The sequence below is a fragment of the Myotis lucifugus genome, unplaced genomic scaffold (genome assembly GCF_000147115.1).
Source record: "Myotis lucifugus unplaced genomic scaffold, Myoluc2.0 scaffold_1, whole genome shotgun sequence".
Lineage (NCBI taxonomy): Eukaryota > Metazoa > Chordata > Mammalia > Chiroptera > Vespertilionidae > Myotis > Myotis lucifugus.
Window position 1 is genome coordinate 15,681,851 of NW_005871049.1, and position 20,245 is coordinate 15,702,095.

At 39.5% G+C, this 20,245-nt stretch overlaps 1 protein-coding gene across 2 annotated transcripts in view; it reads left to right on the plus strand.

The window, feature by feature from the left end:
- The window catches only part of SMAD1 (SMAD family member 1), a 67,855-nt gene extending 47,836 nt beyond the window's left edge, over nucleotides 1-20,019 (plus strand). For both annotated transcript variants that reach the window (XM_023754812.1, XM_006081742.3), the window contains exons 3-7: nucleotides 3,271-3,528; nucleotides 6,049-6,165; nucleotides 9,362-9,583; nucleotides 15,265-15,521; nucleotides 18,640-20,019. In XM_023754812.1, coding sequence (XP_023610580.1) covers nucleotides 3,271-3,528; nucleotides 6,049-6,165; nucleotides 9,362-9,583; nucleotides 15,265-15,521; nucleotides 18,640-18,783 — 998 coding nt within the window. In that variant the 3' untranslated portion in view covers nucleotides 18,784-20,019. The remainder of the gene's footprint in view (nucleotides 1-3,270; nucleotides 3,529-6,048; nucleotides 6,166-9,361; nucleotides 9,584-15,264; nucleotides 15,522-18,639) is intronic.
- Nucleotides 20,020-20,245: the final 226 nt, after the last annotated feature.

The following is a 20,245-nucleotide window of genomic DNA, read 5'->3' on the forward strand; positions in this document are numbered from 1 at the left end:
GATATAGTGAAAAAAGCATAGTAGGCTGACTTTCATTTTTAGGAATAAAAATGAAGTATGAGAGCATATATTTATCCTGGCTGGTGTCGCTCAGTGGTTGGAGTGTTGGCCCTCACACCAAAAGGTCTTGAGTTTGATTACCGGTCAAGGGCTCACACCCAGGTTGCAGGTTTGATCCATGGCCCCAGTGGGGGGCACATGCGAGAGGAAGCCAATTGATGTGTTTCACATTGATGTTTCTCTCTCTCTCTCCTCTCTCTCTCTCTCTCTCTTTCCCCCCCCCTCCCCTTCAATGGGGGAAAAATGGCCTCGGGTGAGGATTAGCAACAAAAAAAGAAAATTAAAAGAAAGAAAGCATATATTTATGTATTTTATTTTTTTTAAAGGAAGGATAAATCAGAAAAAAATGAAACTGATTATCCTCTGAGGAGGTTAGGTGGAGGGACTGAGGAAATAATTGTAATATATATGTATAATAAGATGCTATACACACCATGGGTGGGTTTTACAGACATAATGCTGAACCAAAGAAGCTAGATACATGAGTCTGTATGATTTCATTTATATGAAGATTTGTGCATTTTAGTATAGATGTGTGATACATCAATACATTTTTTAAGTTTATTAAAAGATACCTGTACCTATGTCAGCAGTGGCAAAATCATCTCAATAGTCAGAGGTGAGGAAAAACGTTATTTTTCTTGTCAAGTTCATCGGATGCTAATCTATTGTGGCTGGTAGCTCACTTTTCCCAGTGATTAGCAAAAGCTGGTCAGGCTCACCTGTAATGTCCACTAAGGATAGCACTGTGCCTGAGAGCCAGACCACTGCACACCACACAGCAGAGTTACCGGAACACTGTGCAGAGTGTCAGCTTGGGGTGCAGGGGTGTGTGTGTGTGTGTGTGTGTGTGTGTGTGTGTGTGTTGGGGGTCAGGGGTCCTCTGAAGGGTTAAAATGGAGAATTGATTCAAATTGCTGTCTGGTGCTACCTTTGTAGGGAGGGGTACAGAGGCCAATATTTGCCCCCTTTTAAAGGTACCAATCAGAAATGAGGCAATAGCTAGATGACCAAACAAGGCAGGTTGTAAAGTGGTAACTTACCATAAGCTGCAGCAGCTAAAAGAAAAAGAGAATGTTTGATTGCATAAACAATTTAAAGGCAGTGGACTATTTCATAGCATGAGTTTGTTTTGGAATATAGATTTCTTTTGGTGTAGGGTGAGCCTTTAAGACTGTCGGAAATTTTTTGTTCAACAAAACAAAGTAGATTACACTTCAGGTGGCTATTGAAAGGTAAAAGGAGGACTTACTCTTTTAATGACTTGGTTTGGGCAGATTCCATCACTGTGCTTAAAAGAAAATACATTTATTTATTATATTAACAGGGTTTGTTTCTAAGGGGTCAAATAGTAGGGACATCACATTGCTACAGGATTATGTAAAATTTAAGATACAGCGTATGAGAAACTTTTAACATTTTTCAGCTCATGAATAAGTGATGATCCAAGTGTTAAGAGCACTTTTTTTCCCCCTGTAGAAATGTTAGAAATTATGGATAAATTCCCTGGATAGCCCTCAAAAATCTACTTAATTCCTAAAGCCTCTAAGTATTGTTTCATTGGGAAAATAAATTCTGAATCCTAACTCCCAGCAACAATAACAGATTTTAAATGTCTTCCTCTCTCCTCCCATACAGTTTACCAAATGGGTTGTTTTTGTCTTTCTAGCCAAGGCCACGGAACAGCAGGGATTCCAAGGGCCTTTGTTACTGGGGAGAGCCATCTGGTGACCCTGGCAGGAAGCTAGGCTCTAACCCTGGTGAGGGCTCTGTTTGCCAGCCCTTCCCCTGGACTCTCGTTGTACTTGTAGGGGCTCTGCTGCTGGAGATTTCCGACCATGCTAATTATTAACTCCTTAGGCTCCTCACACACAGAGCTTTGAGGCATGGCTTGTTTTCTTTCCTTCTCTACTGGTATAAACGGTTTTGGCCTTAAGTATTCACCTAGCAAAATGTGGAGTGTATAAAATGTCTTTTTTTTTTTTTAACCTACCAGGTAGTAAATAGGATGACTGATGAGTGGGTAAATACATTAAGATCCTTAGAGAAAGATGTTCCCAAGGTACAGTTATGTACTGCAGAACACTTTTGGTCAACAACAGACCACACATATCCTATATAATCCTATATAATAAAAGGCTAATATGCATATCAACCAAATGGTGGAACAACCAGTCGCTATGATGCGCACTGACTACCAGGGGGCAGACCCTCAACACAGGAGCTGCCCCCTACTGGTCAGTGTGCTCCCATGGGGGGAGCGCTGCTCAGCTGGGAGCCTCTCCCGTCTCCGTCTCTATAGCAGTGCTAAGGATGTCCGACATCCCCCAAGGGCTCCCGGACTGCGAGAGGGCGCAGGCCGGGCTGAGGGACCACTCCCCCCGCCCCAGTGCATGAATTTCGTGCACCGGGCCTTTAGTGTAAGATTATAATGGAGATGAAAACTTCCTGTCACCTAGTAACATCATAGTGGTTGTGATGCGGTAGCAAAACGCATTCCTCACATGTTTGTAATGACGCTGGTGTAAACAAACCTACTAGGCTGCCAGTCATATTAATGCGCATGCCATTACAGTGTTCCCTGTTATTAAGTGGCATGTGACTATATGACTAGGAGGACACAACTTAAAGTCTGTCCCACAAAATATCCTATTTTGTCCAATTAACTGTCTTCATTGGCATTTGGATTTATACTGTTCACTGTATTTACCCTCTCACCTTTATTCACTTCCTTTTGGTTTAAAGTGAGTTGGGTCCATTTAAAACATGGATGGTGAATAATTCATATCATTAATAGGTATTATTAACTCTTAAATGTCAAATCTTATCAGCCAGGGATATAAAGTGGACTCGTCAATGATGACATATGTATGCTCTTAATTGTACTTTGGTTTTTAGTAAATGAAACAATTGAGAATAGGGGAGCCGTAACTTGTTAACTTACATGGATGTATTTTGCAGACTTTCCCCAACAGTCTGTCACTGCCGCTCATCTTCACCATAAGTCTCCAGTGATTCTAAAGGGACGGTATTTTTTTTTAGCGCATTTGTTCCTGAGTGAAAAATGGCTTTTCATTTGGATGGCGCTTTCGAGTGGGCAGCAGGGCAGGGTTCAGATAATTTGTTACGTACAGGTTATGCTGCGACTTTATCGCGATGTTGTTATAGATTTCCATCATTCTCATTTTTGTCTTTTTCTTTTTTTTCCAGTTCTTCCTCCAGTGCTGGTCCCGAGACACAGTGAATATAACCCTCAGCACAGCCTCTTAGCTCAGTTCCGCAACTTAGGACAAAATGAGCCTCACATGCCACTCAACGCCACTTTTCCGGATTCTTTCCAGCAACCCAACAGCCACCCGTTCCCTCACTCCCCCAACAGCAGCTACCCCAACTCTCCCGGAAGCAGCAGTAGCACCTACCCTCATTCTCCCACCAGCTCTGACCCAGGAAGCCCTTTTCAGATGCCAGGTAGGTTGCACTGTTGGGGGCTGTTCTGTGGGCAGTTCCCATAGTGTTATCTATCACAGTGTGGGGAGAAGCTGGGGTGCCTGGAGGGAGAGGGTGTCCGCTCTGGTACATGGCCCTGTGCTCCAGGGCTCAGGACCCGACTGGTTGAAAGAAGACCTCATAGCTAAGTAATCGGCACATGTCTTATTTTATTTGTCAGGCACAGATGCTCAAATAAGTTTTATGTTTTTATTCTGAAGGTCTTCGAAACAGCTGCATCTTTCTGGGCGTGGCATCATTGTTAACAGCCTTTGCTCTTGATAAAAGAAAGAGAAAAATAGTGTGTTGCACACATTTGCTTTAGGAGAAACACAGGCTCCATCAGCATCATTTCATACGTGGAATAAAAACCCCTGCTGCAAGTGCAACCTCAGAAAAGATATTTCCTGAGGGATCACAGTCCCCTTCTTAATTAAATTCATTTAAGGGGTGATGTAATCCCAAGAAACATATACTTTAACAACAAAGGAATTGCAACAGATGTACTGGAAACCATCTGCTTGTTTAACTTAGCAAAGACAGAAAACAATTATCCTCCTTTTTCAGACTTAACTGATGGTGTAATATTTATCAGAATAAATGATTAATTAGGACATTTTGTTTGTCAAGTTAATAGGTTAATAAGCCAGCACCTCAGAGAACAAAAATGATTAGTAACAAATTTCTTGCCAGTAGGCCTCAAGAAACATAGTCGAAATAAAGATATACTTGGCATCTGCATACTTAACCTCTATGAACGAGTGGGCAAGCATGTTCACTGGGCCACTGAAATGTTTTTTGTTTTTTTTAAGTAAATTTGAATTCGACATCAGTGCGGGTATGTCCTCAAAAATTGAAAAGTGGTCCACACTTGATATTGCTGTCTGTGGTTTATGTATCTATTGCTTCCTTTTATTTTAAGCCTGGTTACTTTGCATTGTTTTGCTTGGCTTTCAATCCAAAACGGTTTCAGATGAGGGTGGGAGATTGACTAGTTTAAAAAATCAAGCTAATAGCATCTGGTGACTTCTGTCCACTCCCTTTCAGACCCTTTGTGTGTGATGAACAGGATAATAGGGAGGAGATAGCTTCAGAAGGCTTTTGAGCAGTGGCAAACCAGGGTAGGCCCAAGGGTGAAAAACTTGAAGGTTATTGCTTGGATGTACACTTCTTCCCCGGCTGCCGAGGGACGGAGGCTCAGGCCCAGCAGGGGAAATGTGAAGAGGAGGTGGGAGGAGGCACTTGTGGGGACGGTGGGCACCGCCGGTGGCGTCTGGTCCCTCTCAGTGGTGCTGATGCCGTGGGTTGCCCATGAAGTGTCACCTGTGTATTTGGAGAAATGTGTTGTCTTTGGTCTCGAGGGAGGCTCTTTGTCTTCCTTCCTGACTGGAAGTGAAGCCAAGTCAGTGTTCCAGGTGCAGGGAAGAAGCCGAATTAAAAGAAGCTGGAGAAGGGTGAAAAAGGCAGCCGGATAAGGTCCCCACAGCCCTGTCTTTGTGCTCCGAGCCCTTGCTCGTTAACAGCTGGACCGTGGGAAGTCACTGGGTGCTGTAATTCAGTCTTGGAACAGTCAGTCTTGGAACTCGCTGTGGAATTCTAGTGGAGCCCAGTTAGTATTTGCATTTGAGGGTTGCCCGAGTGGTCTAGGGGACTTACCTAAGTTAGCGTGGGTCCCTAGGGCGAGACTTCATTCCCTGCTCTGCCCCGTGTGCCCCATGGGCTCACGCTAGCCAGGGAGTAACTTGTTATGGGGAAAACCATGCTCTTCGTTTAAGAATACAGAATACCTGTGTTACGGTCTTTGTTTCCGAAATCAATATTGTTTGCTGCCTCTTATTACTTTCCAGAGGAAACATATATGTAAATTCTGAAATAAAAGATAGCTGTGATAAACGGATTTGTTTCTTTGTTTCCTCTTCCGCTATTAGGGGTTTTAAAATTAGTGATTATTTAAGAGGGTGGGAGAAGGTGGTCCTGACAGGTCGCCTAAAGTCTTGAAAAATTAAGTTCAGTCAGAGAGTTGAGTAATGAAACTCAGTGGTGATTCCTAAGGGCCCACAGGTTGCATGCAGGAGACCCCGGAGCCCCTTTCGTTGAGAAGTCCTCTAGAGCCTTCAGAGGTCTTCCATCTACCAGTGCGAGGGAAATGCAGAGGCCCGCTCAGCGTGGGTGGTACCCAAGCTGGTTTAAATGCTCATCCAATTGTGTTCCAATGGCACCATCCCAGACTGGCAGACCACTTCCGGGACTGGCACTCAGTGCTTTTCCTCCCCCTGAGTTTTAACTAAAATTGTGTAAGATCACGAGATGGTAGTAATCCTCAGAAAGTGCACAGCAGTCCAGGGTCCGGAGCCTCCAATCTTCGGAAAGGGAGGTGGGAACAGCAACTTAATCTCTTACAAATTTCAGGACAGAAGAGGATATATGTTTTAAGTGTGTGTGTTTATTGAGGATTTAAAAATTATGTTTTTTTGGTTTCTTTTCTTTTTTTTTACTTTATAGCTGATACGCCCCCACCTGCTTACCTGCCCCCTGAAGACCCCATGACCCAGGATGGCTCTCAGCCAATGGACACAAACATGATGGCTCCTTCACTGCCCCCTGAAATCAACAGAGGAGGTAAATGAATTGCCGCTGATTCCCTTTTGAGAGTCTCAGGTTTATCTGCCCAAATGTGGCTTTCTCTCACAAAATTGCATTAGTCTTTAAAAAGATAGCTATTTGAGGAAGACAGAGCACAATAAGAGGCTCTGCAGAAACAATTCCTTGGGTTACAGGTAAGTCTTTTCTGTGAAGAACAAACACACTGACTTAACTAATGAAGGCCTACGTGTAATTGAGCAGTCATGTTTAGAGCTTCCATACTTAGTAATTCTGAATTGGTGAAAAAAGAGTATTTTTAAGTAAAGGACAAAGGGGCATTGAGAAATGATGATCATAACAATATTGAAGTGGAGTTTCCACGGGTGATTTCCAAAACTAGAAGTTCATGTCGCAAGGCTTTGGAGAAGGTTCTTTTGTAGCTGGGATAGATAGTGATCAACCCCATCTATTTCCCAGCACCCCCCCCCCCCCCCCCCCCCATGCACAGGGCAGCTGGCACAAACCAGTACGTTCGCTTCTTTCTTGCTTTCTGTGTTTGTTTCTAACCTCGCTGCTAAAAGGAGTTGAGGCGCATGTCTTTCCTGTCTTCACCCGGAAGAGCTCTAAGCAGAACGAAGGTTCTTTGTCTCTCAAGTAGAGGGCGGGTCTGTTTGCAGCTCTGCATACTCCTTGGCCATGACATAGGGGAGGACGCCATCCTTCCTCCAGGGCTGCAGTGCCAAGTCGAGTGGCTTAAGGGAGCAGGGAGCCCAGGTAAATGAGTGCTGGGAAAGCCTCTGAGCATCGGTAAGAAGTCATGGCACGCTGTTGAGTAAAGCTGCTCCCACACCTTCTCATGGAGGACAGTGCTGCACAGGAGCACTCGGCACATGGCCTGGGTCATCGAATTTGTGCAAACCTTACACACATTGGAGTTGAAACGCAATTCGATGACTAGATATGTGTTAGGTCATTCTCATCAACTTTATAATTAAAATTGAGGACACCTCACACTTTGCCAGACTTGCTTGTATTTTTGAAGTTCTTAAAATTTGATGATAAACTCAACCTTTCTTAGATGTGCAGTGTGATAAACTGGAATGTACACCTTTTTTGTTGGCTCTGATGCTCTCTAGAACAGCCTCTCAAACATATGATTATGAGCCAACAAAGGTTCTGGTTGGAGAAAAGAACTCCTGTCTCACACATCTTTGGGATTTTTATTTGGGGATCAGGATTGCAGGAACGGATGGCATATACAGTTATGAGCATGCTGACCTGTAAATATTATTGTTAAGTCTAAAATGTCTGATTTCAGGAAATTGACCTTTAAATTGTTTTAAAATATTTTCCTTTAAATAGCTTTAAACATTTTCTCCATTAGAATAAGTTTATAGTTAATTTTTTCATGAGGAAGGAACGTTGGCCTTTTTTGTTGCTGTTGTTTAATTTGGAGTGGTTTTCCTAGAGCAGGGGTCAGTACACTACAGTCTACAGGTTAATTCAGACTCTTCCTGTTTTTATAAATAAAGTTTTATTAGGACACACTGTGTTCATTCATTTCATATTATCTGTTGCTGCTGTTGCACTACTAGGGTACTGTTGAGTAGTTGCCATAGAGACCACATGGCTTACAAAACTTTTCTGGCCTTTTATAGAAAAAAAAATCGTCAACCTCCAACCTAGATGAATGTATTTTGAACAACACTGATAGTTGATAAAGCCTCCTGTTAATGATGTTGCAGCCCTGTTTAAGATTTGACACTTGTAAATCACTAGACTTTTGCTCTTTGAAATATAGCAAATTGACAAGGGATAATTGCTTAGCAAACATGTTTTCAGCTCACCCGCTTCAGTGTATAAAGCAGTTAATGTTTGTGTGGTTTTCTTTTCTTTTTTACTAAATTTATTGGGGTGACATTGGTTAATAAAATTATATAGATTTCAAGTGTACTGTTGTCTGTGTCTATGAGTTTTTGTTTTTCTTGTTTGTTCATTTGTTGCTTTCAGTTTTATATCGCACAGGAGTGAAGTCATATGGTTCTTAACTTTTTTGTCTGATTTATTTTGCTTTAGCATGATATTCTCAAGATCCATCCATGTTGTCGCAAATGGCAGTATTTCCTCTTTTCTGTGGCTGAGTGGTTTCTTAATGATCATTTTCCTTGTTTTCTGTACTGAATTCTAAAGTAAAGTGCATTTTCATATTATGGAGGTTGATGTTAAGAACACAGAAGTACTCGCCTCCAATTCGGATTTTCTTTCCTTTTTTTTAATGATTATATATTCAAGACCATAAACCTCAGATCATTACGTACTGGCATGCTGGCTATATATGGTGTGTATTCCTGGAATCTCTAATGCAGTGGTATAAGAGGTTTTACTACAGAAGGAACTTATCTTTAGAACCTTCTAGTTGCAAATATTTAGAAGCATGTTCTGTTTGGAGATTTGTTAGTCTTAAGAGATTTGACTTAACAAGCTGCATCCTGTCAGTAAAGTTGGGTAATTTCCATTGTTGGCCCATTCTGGGAATGGAGAGACAAAACACACCTGCTCTGCATGACTTAAAGCAAATATAAGGAAGTTAGCATGAAATCTGGATGAGAGAGATATGATTCATTCCGTGCGAGTTGGCCAGCTGGCACGATTTCTTCCTGAGTTTGAGGACTGGAGCAGAGCTGTGGCTGTGATGGTTATTGGCAACTTAACGTGAAGTAAAGGAACTTCTTATCAATAATTAGAAACTGATTTTCATTGCTCTGGAAAAGCATCGGCATGCTAAGGCTCGGTTGAAAGTAATTCCTTTCCGTGCCAGCACCTTTGGCATATTTCCCGTCCTCCATTGTTCTCTTCCCCTTGTTTTTTTTCAGCTCACTTACCACTTGTTGCCTTTCTTTAGATGGTGAGCCAGGGTCTGTAATGGGGGTAATTTCCATTTTGGCATATTACAGAGCATATTGTGAGTGTTCCGCACACGCTGTGGGTATGCTTGCCTAGCTGGCATTTTGGTTATCCAACAGTAATTAGAGAAAATTATTTTCCAATGAAAGGACAATGTTGCACTTACTCAGGAATACTAAGACATCATAGATACACTCCATACCCTAAAATAGCAGTTGCTTCTCCATATCTTCATTCCATGGTCCTGAGCCAATGTTACAACACAGTTTCAGTTTTTGAGAGCCCCGGGCACCCACCGTGATTCACTATGAGCTTTTCTCTCTTACAGATGTTCAGGCAGTTGCTTATGAGGAGCCAAAACACTGGTGCTCTATTGTCTATTATGAGCTCAATAACCGCGTGGGAGAAGCGTTCCATGCCTCCTCCACCAGCGTGTTGGTGGACGGTTTCACCGACCCTTCCAACAATAAGAACCGTTTCTGCCTTGGGCTGCTCTCCAACGTTAATCGGAATTCCACTATTGAAAACACGAGGCGGCACATTGGAAAAGGTGAGTTTCCACTTTAACCTCTTTTGTCTGTTGTGTTCCTGTCCCCCCAGAGCCTCTTAGTCTTTCCTGTAGCAGAACTAGTGTAGCAACACCAGATAATGTGTACTCGCTTCAGTTTGTAAATATTTTCCCAATGCGCATTACCAGGAAGTCCACCTTCCAGTCAGCGATTTCTGTGGCCGACCCACGCGTGATAATTAGTCGTCATTAGCAGAAACAGTGATTTGCTGTTCGGGAGCCCTGGTCTATCTTGTGTTTTGCTGCAGAATAGGATCGCTGTTAAAAAATTACTTACCGCCTGAAACGAAAAGCAGATTAAAATAAGTAAACCTAATGTGTGTCAGACGAATACCAAAACTCACTGAGGAAATAAAAAGAATGAAATAATCCCAAACAATTTAGGAGTAGATAGTACCTTGCTATATATCCTCAGTCTGGGCCAGGTAGGGTAGCGTGATTGTAAGCAAACCCTGAACTGTTTGTAGTAGACTTGATTATTTAGTAGCAATATGAATGAAACAGTTCTGAAACTTTCAGATTCGATTATAAGATTGATACTGAATGTGTGATGTTGGGAGCCTGGGTTTTCACTGGGAAATAAGAGACGTACAGGTGTGGAGGACGGCAAAGAAACGAACCCTGTGGAAGTATCAGTGTGAAATCATGATTTTAGTTATGTGTGTATGTGTGTGTTCATACATGTTTACGATCTCATGTATATGTGTGTGTGTGTGTGTATGTGTGCATATATAGATGCATCTGTACATGCAGATAGTTTCTGACCTGTCTGCTTAAAGGGCCAACAGGCTAAGATACCCAGGAGCAATAAACACATCTGGTGAGACACCTCCACTCAGAGGAACCACAGGGCTCCTTGGAGAAAGGGCTGACTCCAAGGCTGGGACAGACAGGCACCTAGTGAGCCTGGAACATTCTGTTGTGTCAGAAAGTAAAGAAATGCTTAAGAAAATGATGGGCGCATGTCACGGGAGCCAAATCTAGGATAATTTGAGCACCAAAATAACTAAGTAATGAGTTTCAAACCACTGAAAAGCAATAGCAATCCAGAAATCCATGCCAGTAATGAATCGATAAATGAATGGGAAGGCTGACTGGTAAATGTAGACTGAGTGCTAGAGTTGGACAGTCATCATGTGGTAGCCATCAGGCAACACTCATCCATGGATCCTAAAAATAGAGAGAATTTTTAAATGAGAATCAGGATCTGTGCATGGTCTTAAAGTGTTTCCTCACAGACAGCCCATTCGTTTCAAGGGAGAATAAAGATCAGTGATTACGCAGTGGAGGAATTGGACAACATCTTGACTGGGAGATCAGAATGATCATCACCAGTGAGAGACAGATGGGTATCATATACCTCCAGATGTGGTACCCTGAGAAGGAAACATCACCTATGCCGAGTTCCAGCTGAGAATGCAAATCTGCACCTAATAATCAGGAAATGTCAGACAAATCCCAAATAAGGAGCATCCTGTTCAAAAGGGTGAGGAGGGACTGTATTCTCCCAAAATATCGATGTCAAAAGACAAAGGTGTGAGAATGTTCCAAATTAAAGGAGGCTAAAGGGATACGATAGCTCAGTGTTATAATCTGACCCTGGATGTGATCCTGTACCATCCAGGGAAAACATATTATAAAGGACATTTTTGGGATCAACAGGCAAAATTGGAATAAGAGTGGTAGATTAAAGTATTATATCAATGTTAAATGTGCTGGCATTGCTAATGTATGGTGCCTGTGTAGGAGAACATCCCTAGGCTTGGGAAATGCACACTGAAGTATTTAGGAGTAAAGGGCCATGATGAAATAAATGGCTCAGGACGAAATTTTATTTACACACACACACACACACACACACACACAGTGCGGCAAAAGTAGGTTTACCATGGTAATACAATTAAATACAACCATAATCTACACTAATAAAAGAGAATCATACAAATTGGTGTCACTCTGCTATGCCCACCAGCCAATCAGAGTGACTATGCAAATTAACCCAACAAAGATGGCGCTTAATTTGCATATGCAGGCTTGAAGACCAAAGACTGAAGAGGCTTGGCTTCTCTGCTGCGGCCAGACCAAAGGCCTGGGTCCCAGGTGCCGGAGTAAAACCGGTGCCGGCAGCCAGGGAAAGGAAGGCCTATTGCGCGAATCTTCGTGCAAGGGGCTTCTAGTTAAAAAATAATAATACAAGAATAAACTCGGGTACTCACAACTGTAAACCTACCTTTGCCTTACTCTGTGTATAAATATTGATCTAAAATAGTCCTGTGCTAGAATATATATATGTATATGTATGTATGTATGTATGCATGTATGTATGAGTAGGTGTGTATAGAAGAATAGAATAGAGGGATGTACAGATGATAAAGCATGTGGAGTAAATTGTCACAATAGATAAATCTGGATGATGGCTATATGGCTTTGATCTGTTTTCCTATTTCCGTGTGTTTGAAATTATTTCCAGAGTAAAGGTTTTTTTTAAATGACGTATGAAATTTAGAACAGTGGATCAAATTAAAAGGTTATTTAATTGATGCTTAAAAGACATTTGAAATAAAGTTTAACATTCAATCCTAAAAAAAAAAAAAAAAGCAACAACTCTCAAAGCAGGAATCGATAGATAGTTCCTTAACCTGATTAAGCGGGGAGGAACCCTAAGCTACACATGTAATGATGAAATGCTAGAACTTAGCATACAAATACCTTTCTATGGCTGTAAACCCCTGAGATTGCAGATAAACACAATTTTGCACACATTTGGGACAGAGGGACATAGTTTTCATTACATTCTAAAGTTGGCCATTGCCCCAAAGTAGTAAAAAGCCATTGTACTCGAGGACATTCCTATTAAAAATTAGGAAGAAGATGAGAATTCTGGGAATGCTGTTATTTAAAATTGTTCCAGATGCCTTGACTATTGTGGAATTACAGATAATGGCAGTAAGCCAAAATGATCATTATTTGAGGATGATATGATTAATTAATTGGTTGCTGATATTCTTAGGATAGATTTTGGGGGGGATAAATTCTTGAAGTGAAATTAGTAGGTCATAAACTCGATATACTTTGCTAATTTACTTTCCAGGAAGCTTTTATTAATCCACTTGAACCATAAGTTTCTGAGTGCCTTTCCTTCTTCGCCCATATGTCAGTATTACTTATGGTCATTGTGTCGATTCAAATGATATGATTGTTTATCTAAAAACTTTCAATAAATCTGTTTTTAGAAATTATATGTCAGTTTCCTTTAATCTGGCAGTAATCAGTTAGAAAATACGCTAGAGGGGGAAATGACATTCCCAATAACAACAGAAAACACACATTTTTTGGAATAATCTGAACCAGCAATATATAAGATTTATGTTAAGAAAATCAAATGTTATTGCAAGAGAAAGAAAATTTGAATAAATAAATAGGCATTCTGTGGTCCTTAAAGAAAAGGCCTAATATTGTGAAAATATTTTGAGGATATTCATTCTTCCTATACTTTAAGACAATCCATGTCAGAATCACAATGTAATGTTTTTTGAAAGTTGGAAAATGCTTTCTGAATATTATAAACAAGTGAAAATAGCTATTTTTTTTTAGTGGGAGAGTAAAGAAAATATACTTGATGTTAGGGTTAATAAAACATTATGAAACTACAATTAAATCAGTGTGTAGACAAAACAGTGGAATAAATTAAACTCAGACTACACAGTATTTTAAAATTTAATGTATGATAAGATCAGTAGAGTATTCTTCTAATGGGCCTGCAGTAACAATGCTAGCTTTGGGGTGAGGCTGGAGGGAGAAACCCTGACCTCATTCCATATATGCAAATAGATTAATGCGCTGAACTTTTTTTTTTAAAAAGGCAGACTATTAAAAAGTTAGGAGAAAATGTATTTGATCAGAGAGAGAGAAATTTTCTAAGCATTTAAAGCAACAGAAAAGACCACAAGAGGTTTGACTACTTAAAGACTTCAAACTTCTGTAGGTTAAAAAAAAATACATAGACAAAATTAAAAGGCAAAGGACTAATGGGGAAACAATTAAATTATATGTGCAGTTCATAATAAATAAAAACCCTAGAGCCCAGGCAGGATAAATAGATGAGAAATATGAACAGTAAATTCATAAGAGAAACACAAGTGGCTAATAACATATGAAATCATCATATCAGCCTCACGTATAAATTAAAACAGTATTGCTTTTCAGCTCTTAATTAGGGAAGTGTTGTTTTGTTTTAAACTCAGACTCAGTACTGGCACGGGTGAGACGAGAAAGGTACCGTACACTGCTGGTGAGCAGGGTGTAAATTGATGGAAGCATCCTGGAAACTCATTTGGCAGAGTGAATCAAAAGTGTTTAATCCAGTGATTTAACTTCTAGGATTCTCTCCTAAGGGTATTATAAAAAAATGATCCAGAGACATTTATCATAGCATTCTTATAATAGCAGAAAATTAGTGTGAACACAATGGTCCAGTAATGGGAGAATCGTTAAATAAATGTTGTATCCCTACAGTCATGTAGATATTTCAGATGTTTGCAAAGAAAGTTTAATGATCCTTAAAACCTCATACAGTGTGTCACACTGTTAACAATTCTTGCCACTGGGTCACTAAAAAAAGGAAACTATTGTCTGCTTTATATTTTGTCTCACTTTCTAAATTTTCTAAAATGAACATTTGTCACTTTTATAATCAAGGAAAAAAGTAAAAACAAAAAAAACACAGAACACACACTTAAATTTTCACTGTATCAGACAGAAAAATGGGCTTTTGCTCCAGCCACTATTGAATTGTTACAGAAGTCTTAGCTGTTGTGTGCACACGTACACACAACACATAATATTTCCTGTGAGACGGTGGTTTTAGCATTGACTAAACCACGCCAGAGTTACCTGCAAGGTAGCGAGATCACTTAAAGCCACATGGGATGGGACTCTGTTCTCTGGGTGGCCTGTAATAATCTTCCTAACTGGTGTGGGGCTTCGTCAGAATGGTTTTTTTCCCCCCTTTCCTTTTTTTAAAAGGCTGGGTAAGATCAATTTCCTACACTCCTGGCACTCTGGATCTCACAGGAAAAGGTTCGGAGCAGATGGTAGTTCAGTGAGATCAGATTCCACACAGTTTGGATTATTTTTCTAGTGTGTGTTTTTTTTTCCGGGACCTTACATCTGACAGCTCTCAGCCATACTTCCTCCACCTGTGGTTTCCTAGTTCTTTTACGTCTCCATCCTCCCTTCTCCTACCCTAAACATTTTCAAACAGTTCAGCTGCAAAATAAATGCTAACAAGCTGGTGTGGTGAATCTGTGCAGGATCCCTTAATAAAGTCCAGCTTTATTGTGCTGTATTTTTAAAGCAGGAATTGCTTTCAATTTGTGGCCAAACAGGGCATTAAACACTTATCAGAATGAAATTGCTGCACTCTGTTACAGAGTTTTAAGAGACTTTGTTATATTTTTTTCTTAGAAACCTAGACATGCATGTTGACATATAGGCACTATATTGACTAATACTGTTAACTAAGATTCTATCAATTGTGCAAGACTTGGAGAATATCTATTTATCTAATTAGCCAAAGTTCAGATCCATCTATATTCATATGTTGCATAAACTCACATGCTTTGCAGCTGTAATAACTGAGTCCGTGCTTTGTCTTCCCACAGGAGTCCACCTTTACTATGTTGGAGGGGAGGTATATGCCGAATGCCTCAGCGACAGTAGCATCTTTGTGCAAAGTCGGAACTGCAACTACCATCACGGATTTCATCCCACTACTGTGTGCAAGATCCCAAGTGGGTGCAGTTTGAAAATTTTTAATAACCAGGAATTTGCTCAGTTGTTGGCACAGTCTGTGAACCATGGCTTCGAGACCGTCTACGAGCTCACGAAAATGTGTACTATACGCATGAGCTTTGTGAAGGTGAGCGAGCTCTGACTCCTCCGGTGGGGGTTTAACACACCTGTGCTGTGCTTTCTCCCAGTATATCCATCTGTCTCTTCTCCGTACATGTCCGTGGAGGCCAGCTTGTTAGCTAGGCATTTTTAAACTTAAACAAGGATGTCAGTTATTAGGAGACTATAGCAGGTCCTCGAATAATGTCATTTCATTCAACCTAATTTTGTTATGGTATTGACAAGACACCATAGAAACTTAACTCTTGTTTATATCAGTTACCCTATGAAGAATTGGTCATTTCACTTAAAGTCACAGAACATTAAGAGAGGACTTCCAGTATCATTGGATTATACGATGTGTGTGTTACATGTCAATAGTATCAGGCTTTAATGCCTTTTCCTTACTATTTTAGCTATGGTAATACCATTAGTAGGTTGTGTATTATACTTAATATACATAGTTTAAATGCTTGGTTGTCTTATAAGATCAATTCAGTCAACACACCCCCTTCCTTTACTTTTCATTCTATGTTTTTTATGATGGTAACACCTCTTGCTTTTGTTTTAACAGTAAGCAAGCAGTGTTTTTGTAAAAATAAAGGTTCATCACACTGGGATTTATTTTCAATTGGTCAGTTTTTTCAGTGGTTCCAGTAAACCCTATGAATTTTCTTTTAATTCAAAAGTTAATAAGGCCTTTTCCCAAAGATAAATAGATGCCTTGACTCTAAGACTGTATGGTAAGGTAGGAGGACGGAGAAGGTGAGGGACTTTGCTCACAATAATTGATCTCCTTGCTGCCTCCTCTTTTACCTCCGAGAAATAAAAAAAAAATTTAAGATGCCATTGAAATGTAAAACATTTAAGTATCTGATTCAGTTTCATGCGTCAGTAACTTATTCTAGTGACTGACTGCCTTGTGGCTGAATTCTCAAGGTAACTTTTTATCCTCTGTTACCTTGAGAAACAAAATTAATTATATATTTGGGCGAGGCAACCACCTTTCATGTCCTCTCTTCAGAAGCTCATCTGACTTGTTGTTAAACCTGTTCTGTAATGTGTTTATTACAGAGGGCAATTTGGGAAACTGACTGTGTTAATCATCTTGTGGATCACAGATATACTTCCCCAAGTATCTTTTTTTCCTACTTCTTTGAGTTATATTAGCAGATTTTCAGTGTGTTCTCTTGGTGTTGTTTTTCTCGAAACGTAATTCCACAGCACTTCATTGCCAAGTCTGGTACCCTTTTAGTATTAAAAGAGGGTTTGGTTTTTTTTACCTTTTGAAGAAGTTTACCTATATGTTTTGTACCTATGCGACTACAAAGACCTTCCTTGTCCACTGTTAACATTAATATTCAATTTTTTACTTTGATTTTGGCTAAAATGAATTTTAAAATGAGGACAGTGCTTTTCGTTTGCTGTTTTTGTTGATAAGGAGGAAAGAATCCCTCGAGAGGAGGTGGTCCAAGGTCTAGCTCAGTCTGCCATTTTAACGATGTGGTCCAGGCACAGGGATTTTTTTTTCTGATCTTCATGGTCCTCATCTTTAAAATGGGTGCATGGAGTCAGGCATTGTGGTAGCCATTGCTGAGGTCCCTGGGTGAGTCTGTTATTACTGAAGGACCACTCTACAAGAATTTCTGACTCTCTTGCTCAATTGGCTTTTTCCTCAAACTCATTTCATGTTGATTACCCAATCAATTTTAATTATTTTACTTTTACACATTTTTAATTGTTTACTTTTACACACGTCAAAGCAACCTTTACACTAATAAAAAGTGTTAAAACACAAGATATGCATTAAAAATATATTAGAATTTATTCATTTAGCAAATACTTTGAACACTTTTCCAGAGAATTAACACAGAGATGGAAAAGTACCTAAAATCTCTAGCTTCAAGATGCTTATGGCCTGGTGTATGTTTAATTATAACGTGGTAAGTGCTGGAATGGAGAGTTATATAAGATATAATGGAGATAACTGGGAATCTGGATTTGGAGAGTTAAGGATAAATAAATCTTGTTTTAAAACTCCTGCTGACATGATAAAGGGCAGCGGCTTATATATTAGCAACAAAAAATGTTCCCTACCTTGTTCTTTATCATAAAGACAACATACTTTGCCCTCTCACACTTAGCATCTTAGGGGAACAATATAGAACATTTTACTAATGTTATAGCCAGTCTCGTACTATTTTTAAGGTGATCAGTTTTGGACTTTAATACAAAACATATATTTTATAAATTATTTGCACAGTAAACTCCCCATATCTGAAAAATCCAAGTCAGCTCAGGTGAACAGGTATTTATTTCTCTAGAGCTTTTGCTTTGTGCCAATCACTCAATGGATATTTGAGATAGAAGATAAGTAAGATATGGTCCCACCTTCAAAGATAGAACCCAATCTATTCTGCTATTCCTCACGAAACCAGGGTTTATCAGAATGTCATATTCCGTTGGCCACCACACCAGTGAGTTACTCATCATTGCAATAGCAAAATTACTTTTCCCTTCTGCATAGTGGCTTTCTTCTTTGCAGCCTTAGTGTCCTGATTCAGCAATCCTGAAGATACCTGGCAAGCTCCCTTCCTGTACAAATGAAAATGGAATCCATAGATTCAAGGCAATGATTAGGTTTCAATAATAGCTTTTGGATACTTACGTGCTCCTGCCAGTTTTGCGTAGAGATTAAAAGCTCAAGAGCCCTGTGTCCATAGGAGGACCTCCAGTGGTTGAATAAGAAGGAACAGAATGTCAGTCTGTCTCACATACTACCTTTTTCCTTATTTTTTTTTGGCGATAAAGTGAGAATTTAATAATATCTATTACAATACTATTAGTAACATAATGGGCAATGAAAATGAAAGTTTAACACTATTCAAACAGCCTTATAATGTATTCTAAAACTTTTATTCCCCAAGACCAAGACTTATTAATCCAGAATCCATGGATGGGCTTTGGGGAGCTGGGAACACACCCATTCCCTGAAAGTGCCTGCCAAATTGTGTGTTTGGGCGCCCAAGCATTCGTCTTGTGGAAAGCATCCATATTTCTATGTCTGATTATGTGAGCTCTTCTTACTTAATAAGTTTAACCACTGAGTTAAGCAAGTTAAATGACCTCCTACATGTTGTTTCTAGGGTTGGGGAGCAGAATACCACCGCCAAGATGTTACTAGCACCCCCTGCTGGATTGAGATCCACCTGCATGGCCCCCTCCAGTGGCTGGATAAAGTTCTCACTCAGATGGGTTCACCTCACAATCCTATTTCATCTGTGTCTTAAACGGCCTCAGGCTTCTGCCTCTTGAAAACTGTTGAGCCTTGCATGTACTTGAAGGATGGATGAGTCAGACACGATTGACACCTGACAAAGGAGCCTCGATAATACTTGACCTCTGTGACCAATTGTTGGATTCAGAAATTTAAAAAAACACCAACAAAACACCTTGGTAACATACTGTTGATATCAAGAATCTGTTTAGTTTACATTGTAACATTCTGTTGTAAAAATCACCTAAAATGCATACTTTTAGCAGGACTTTGTGTATAGTTAAAGGAGAGATGGCCAAGCCAGGGACAAGTCAATTGGAAGACCGGTCCTAAGAGATTCTTTTGTGTTTGGCACTTTAAGGTCATCGTTCGGCAGAAGTTTAGCATTAATAGTCTTTCTGAAGTGTGTTTTTATCAGGTTTAGAGCCCATGTGGAGTCTTCTTTTCATGGGTTTTCATAATATTTTAAAACTATTTGTTTAGTAATGGTTTTTTTTAAGTAATGGTTAATCTTGATGATATACATAGTAATCTTTCTAAAATTGTATGCTGACCATACTGCTGTCAGAATAATGTTAGGCATATGCTCTTTGCTAAATATATATGTACAGAATATTTGGAAGCTAAGAATTGATTAGACTAGTGGCTTTAGGAGTATTGGAGCGGGTGGGGGCGAGGGAAATGACAACTACAGATGTAGAATATACTGTAAAAATTCAGTTTGTTGCTTTAAAGAAACAGACTGTTATCTGAATTTTGCTGTGTTTCCATTTTTTAGAGATTTTTATCCTACTTTTTTTTTTTTTTTTTTGCATCTTCTAGTTCATTCGCTCCAAAAAAACAGTTATGCAGCTGGTTAATTCACGTAATTGTGAGAGCAAATGAATAATTCCTGCTATTCTGAAATTGATGGCAAAAATGTTTCAATACCAATTGTATGGAATGCTTGAATTTAATAAACAGTTTTTATGGAGTTTACAGTTCAGAAATAGGCTTTAATTCTCAAGTGAATTATTTGCCAAACCTAGTAACTCTGCTAACTATTTGGAGGATTTAAAGAACATCCCTGCTTAAATCCATTTTAGACTTTTAAAACTTTTTTGTACTATGTTTGGTTTTATTTTTCTTCTGCTAATCTTTTATATTCACTATGCTCTCGTACATTGAGTACTTTTATTCCAAAACTAGTGGGTTTTCTCTACTGGAAATTTTAAATAAACCTGTCATTATTGCTTACTTTGATTAAAAATTTGTTGTTTCCTTTTTTCACACACTAGATTTTATGATCCATAAGATTCACTACTCTCTAGAGGGATTTTCTCAAAGATTCTTTGCCAAACGTAACAAACTAAATCACTACCATAGAGACAAGGATATTGAATCATGAAGAGAACAGAGTTGCTTTAAATCAGAAAAGAAAGGACATGTGGAACTTTAAAAATTAAGAAAGAGAAATTAGTAAAACCTGGAATTCC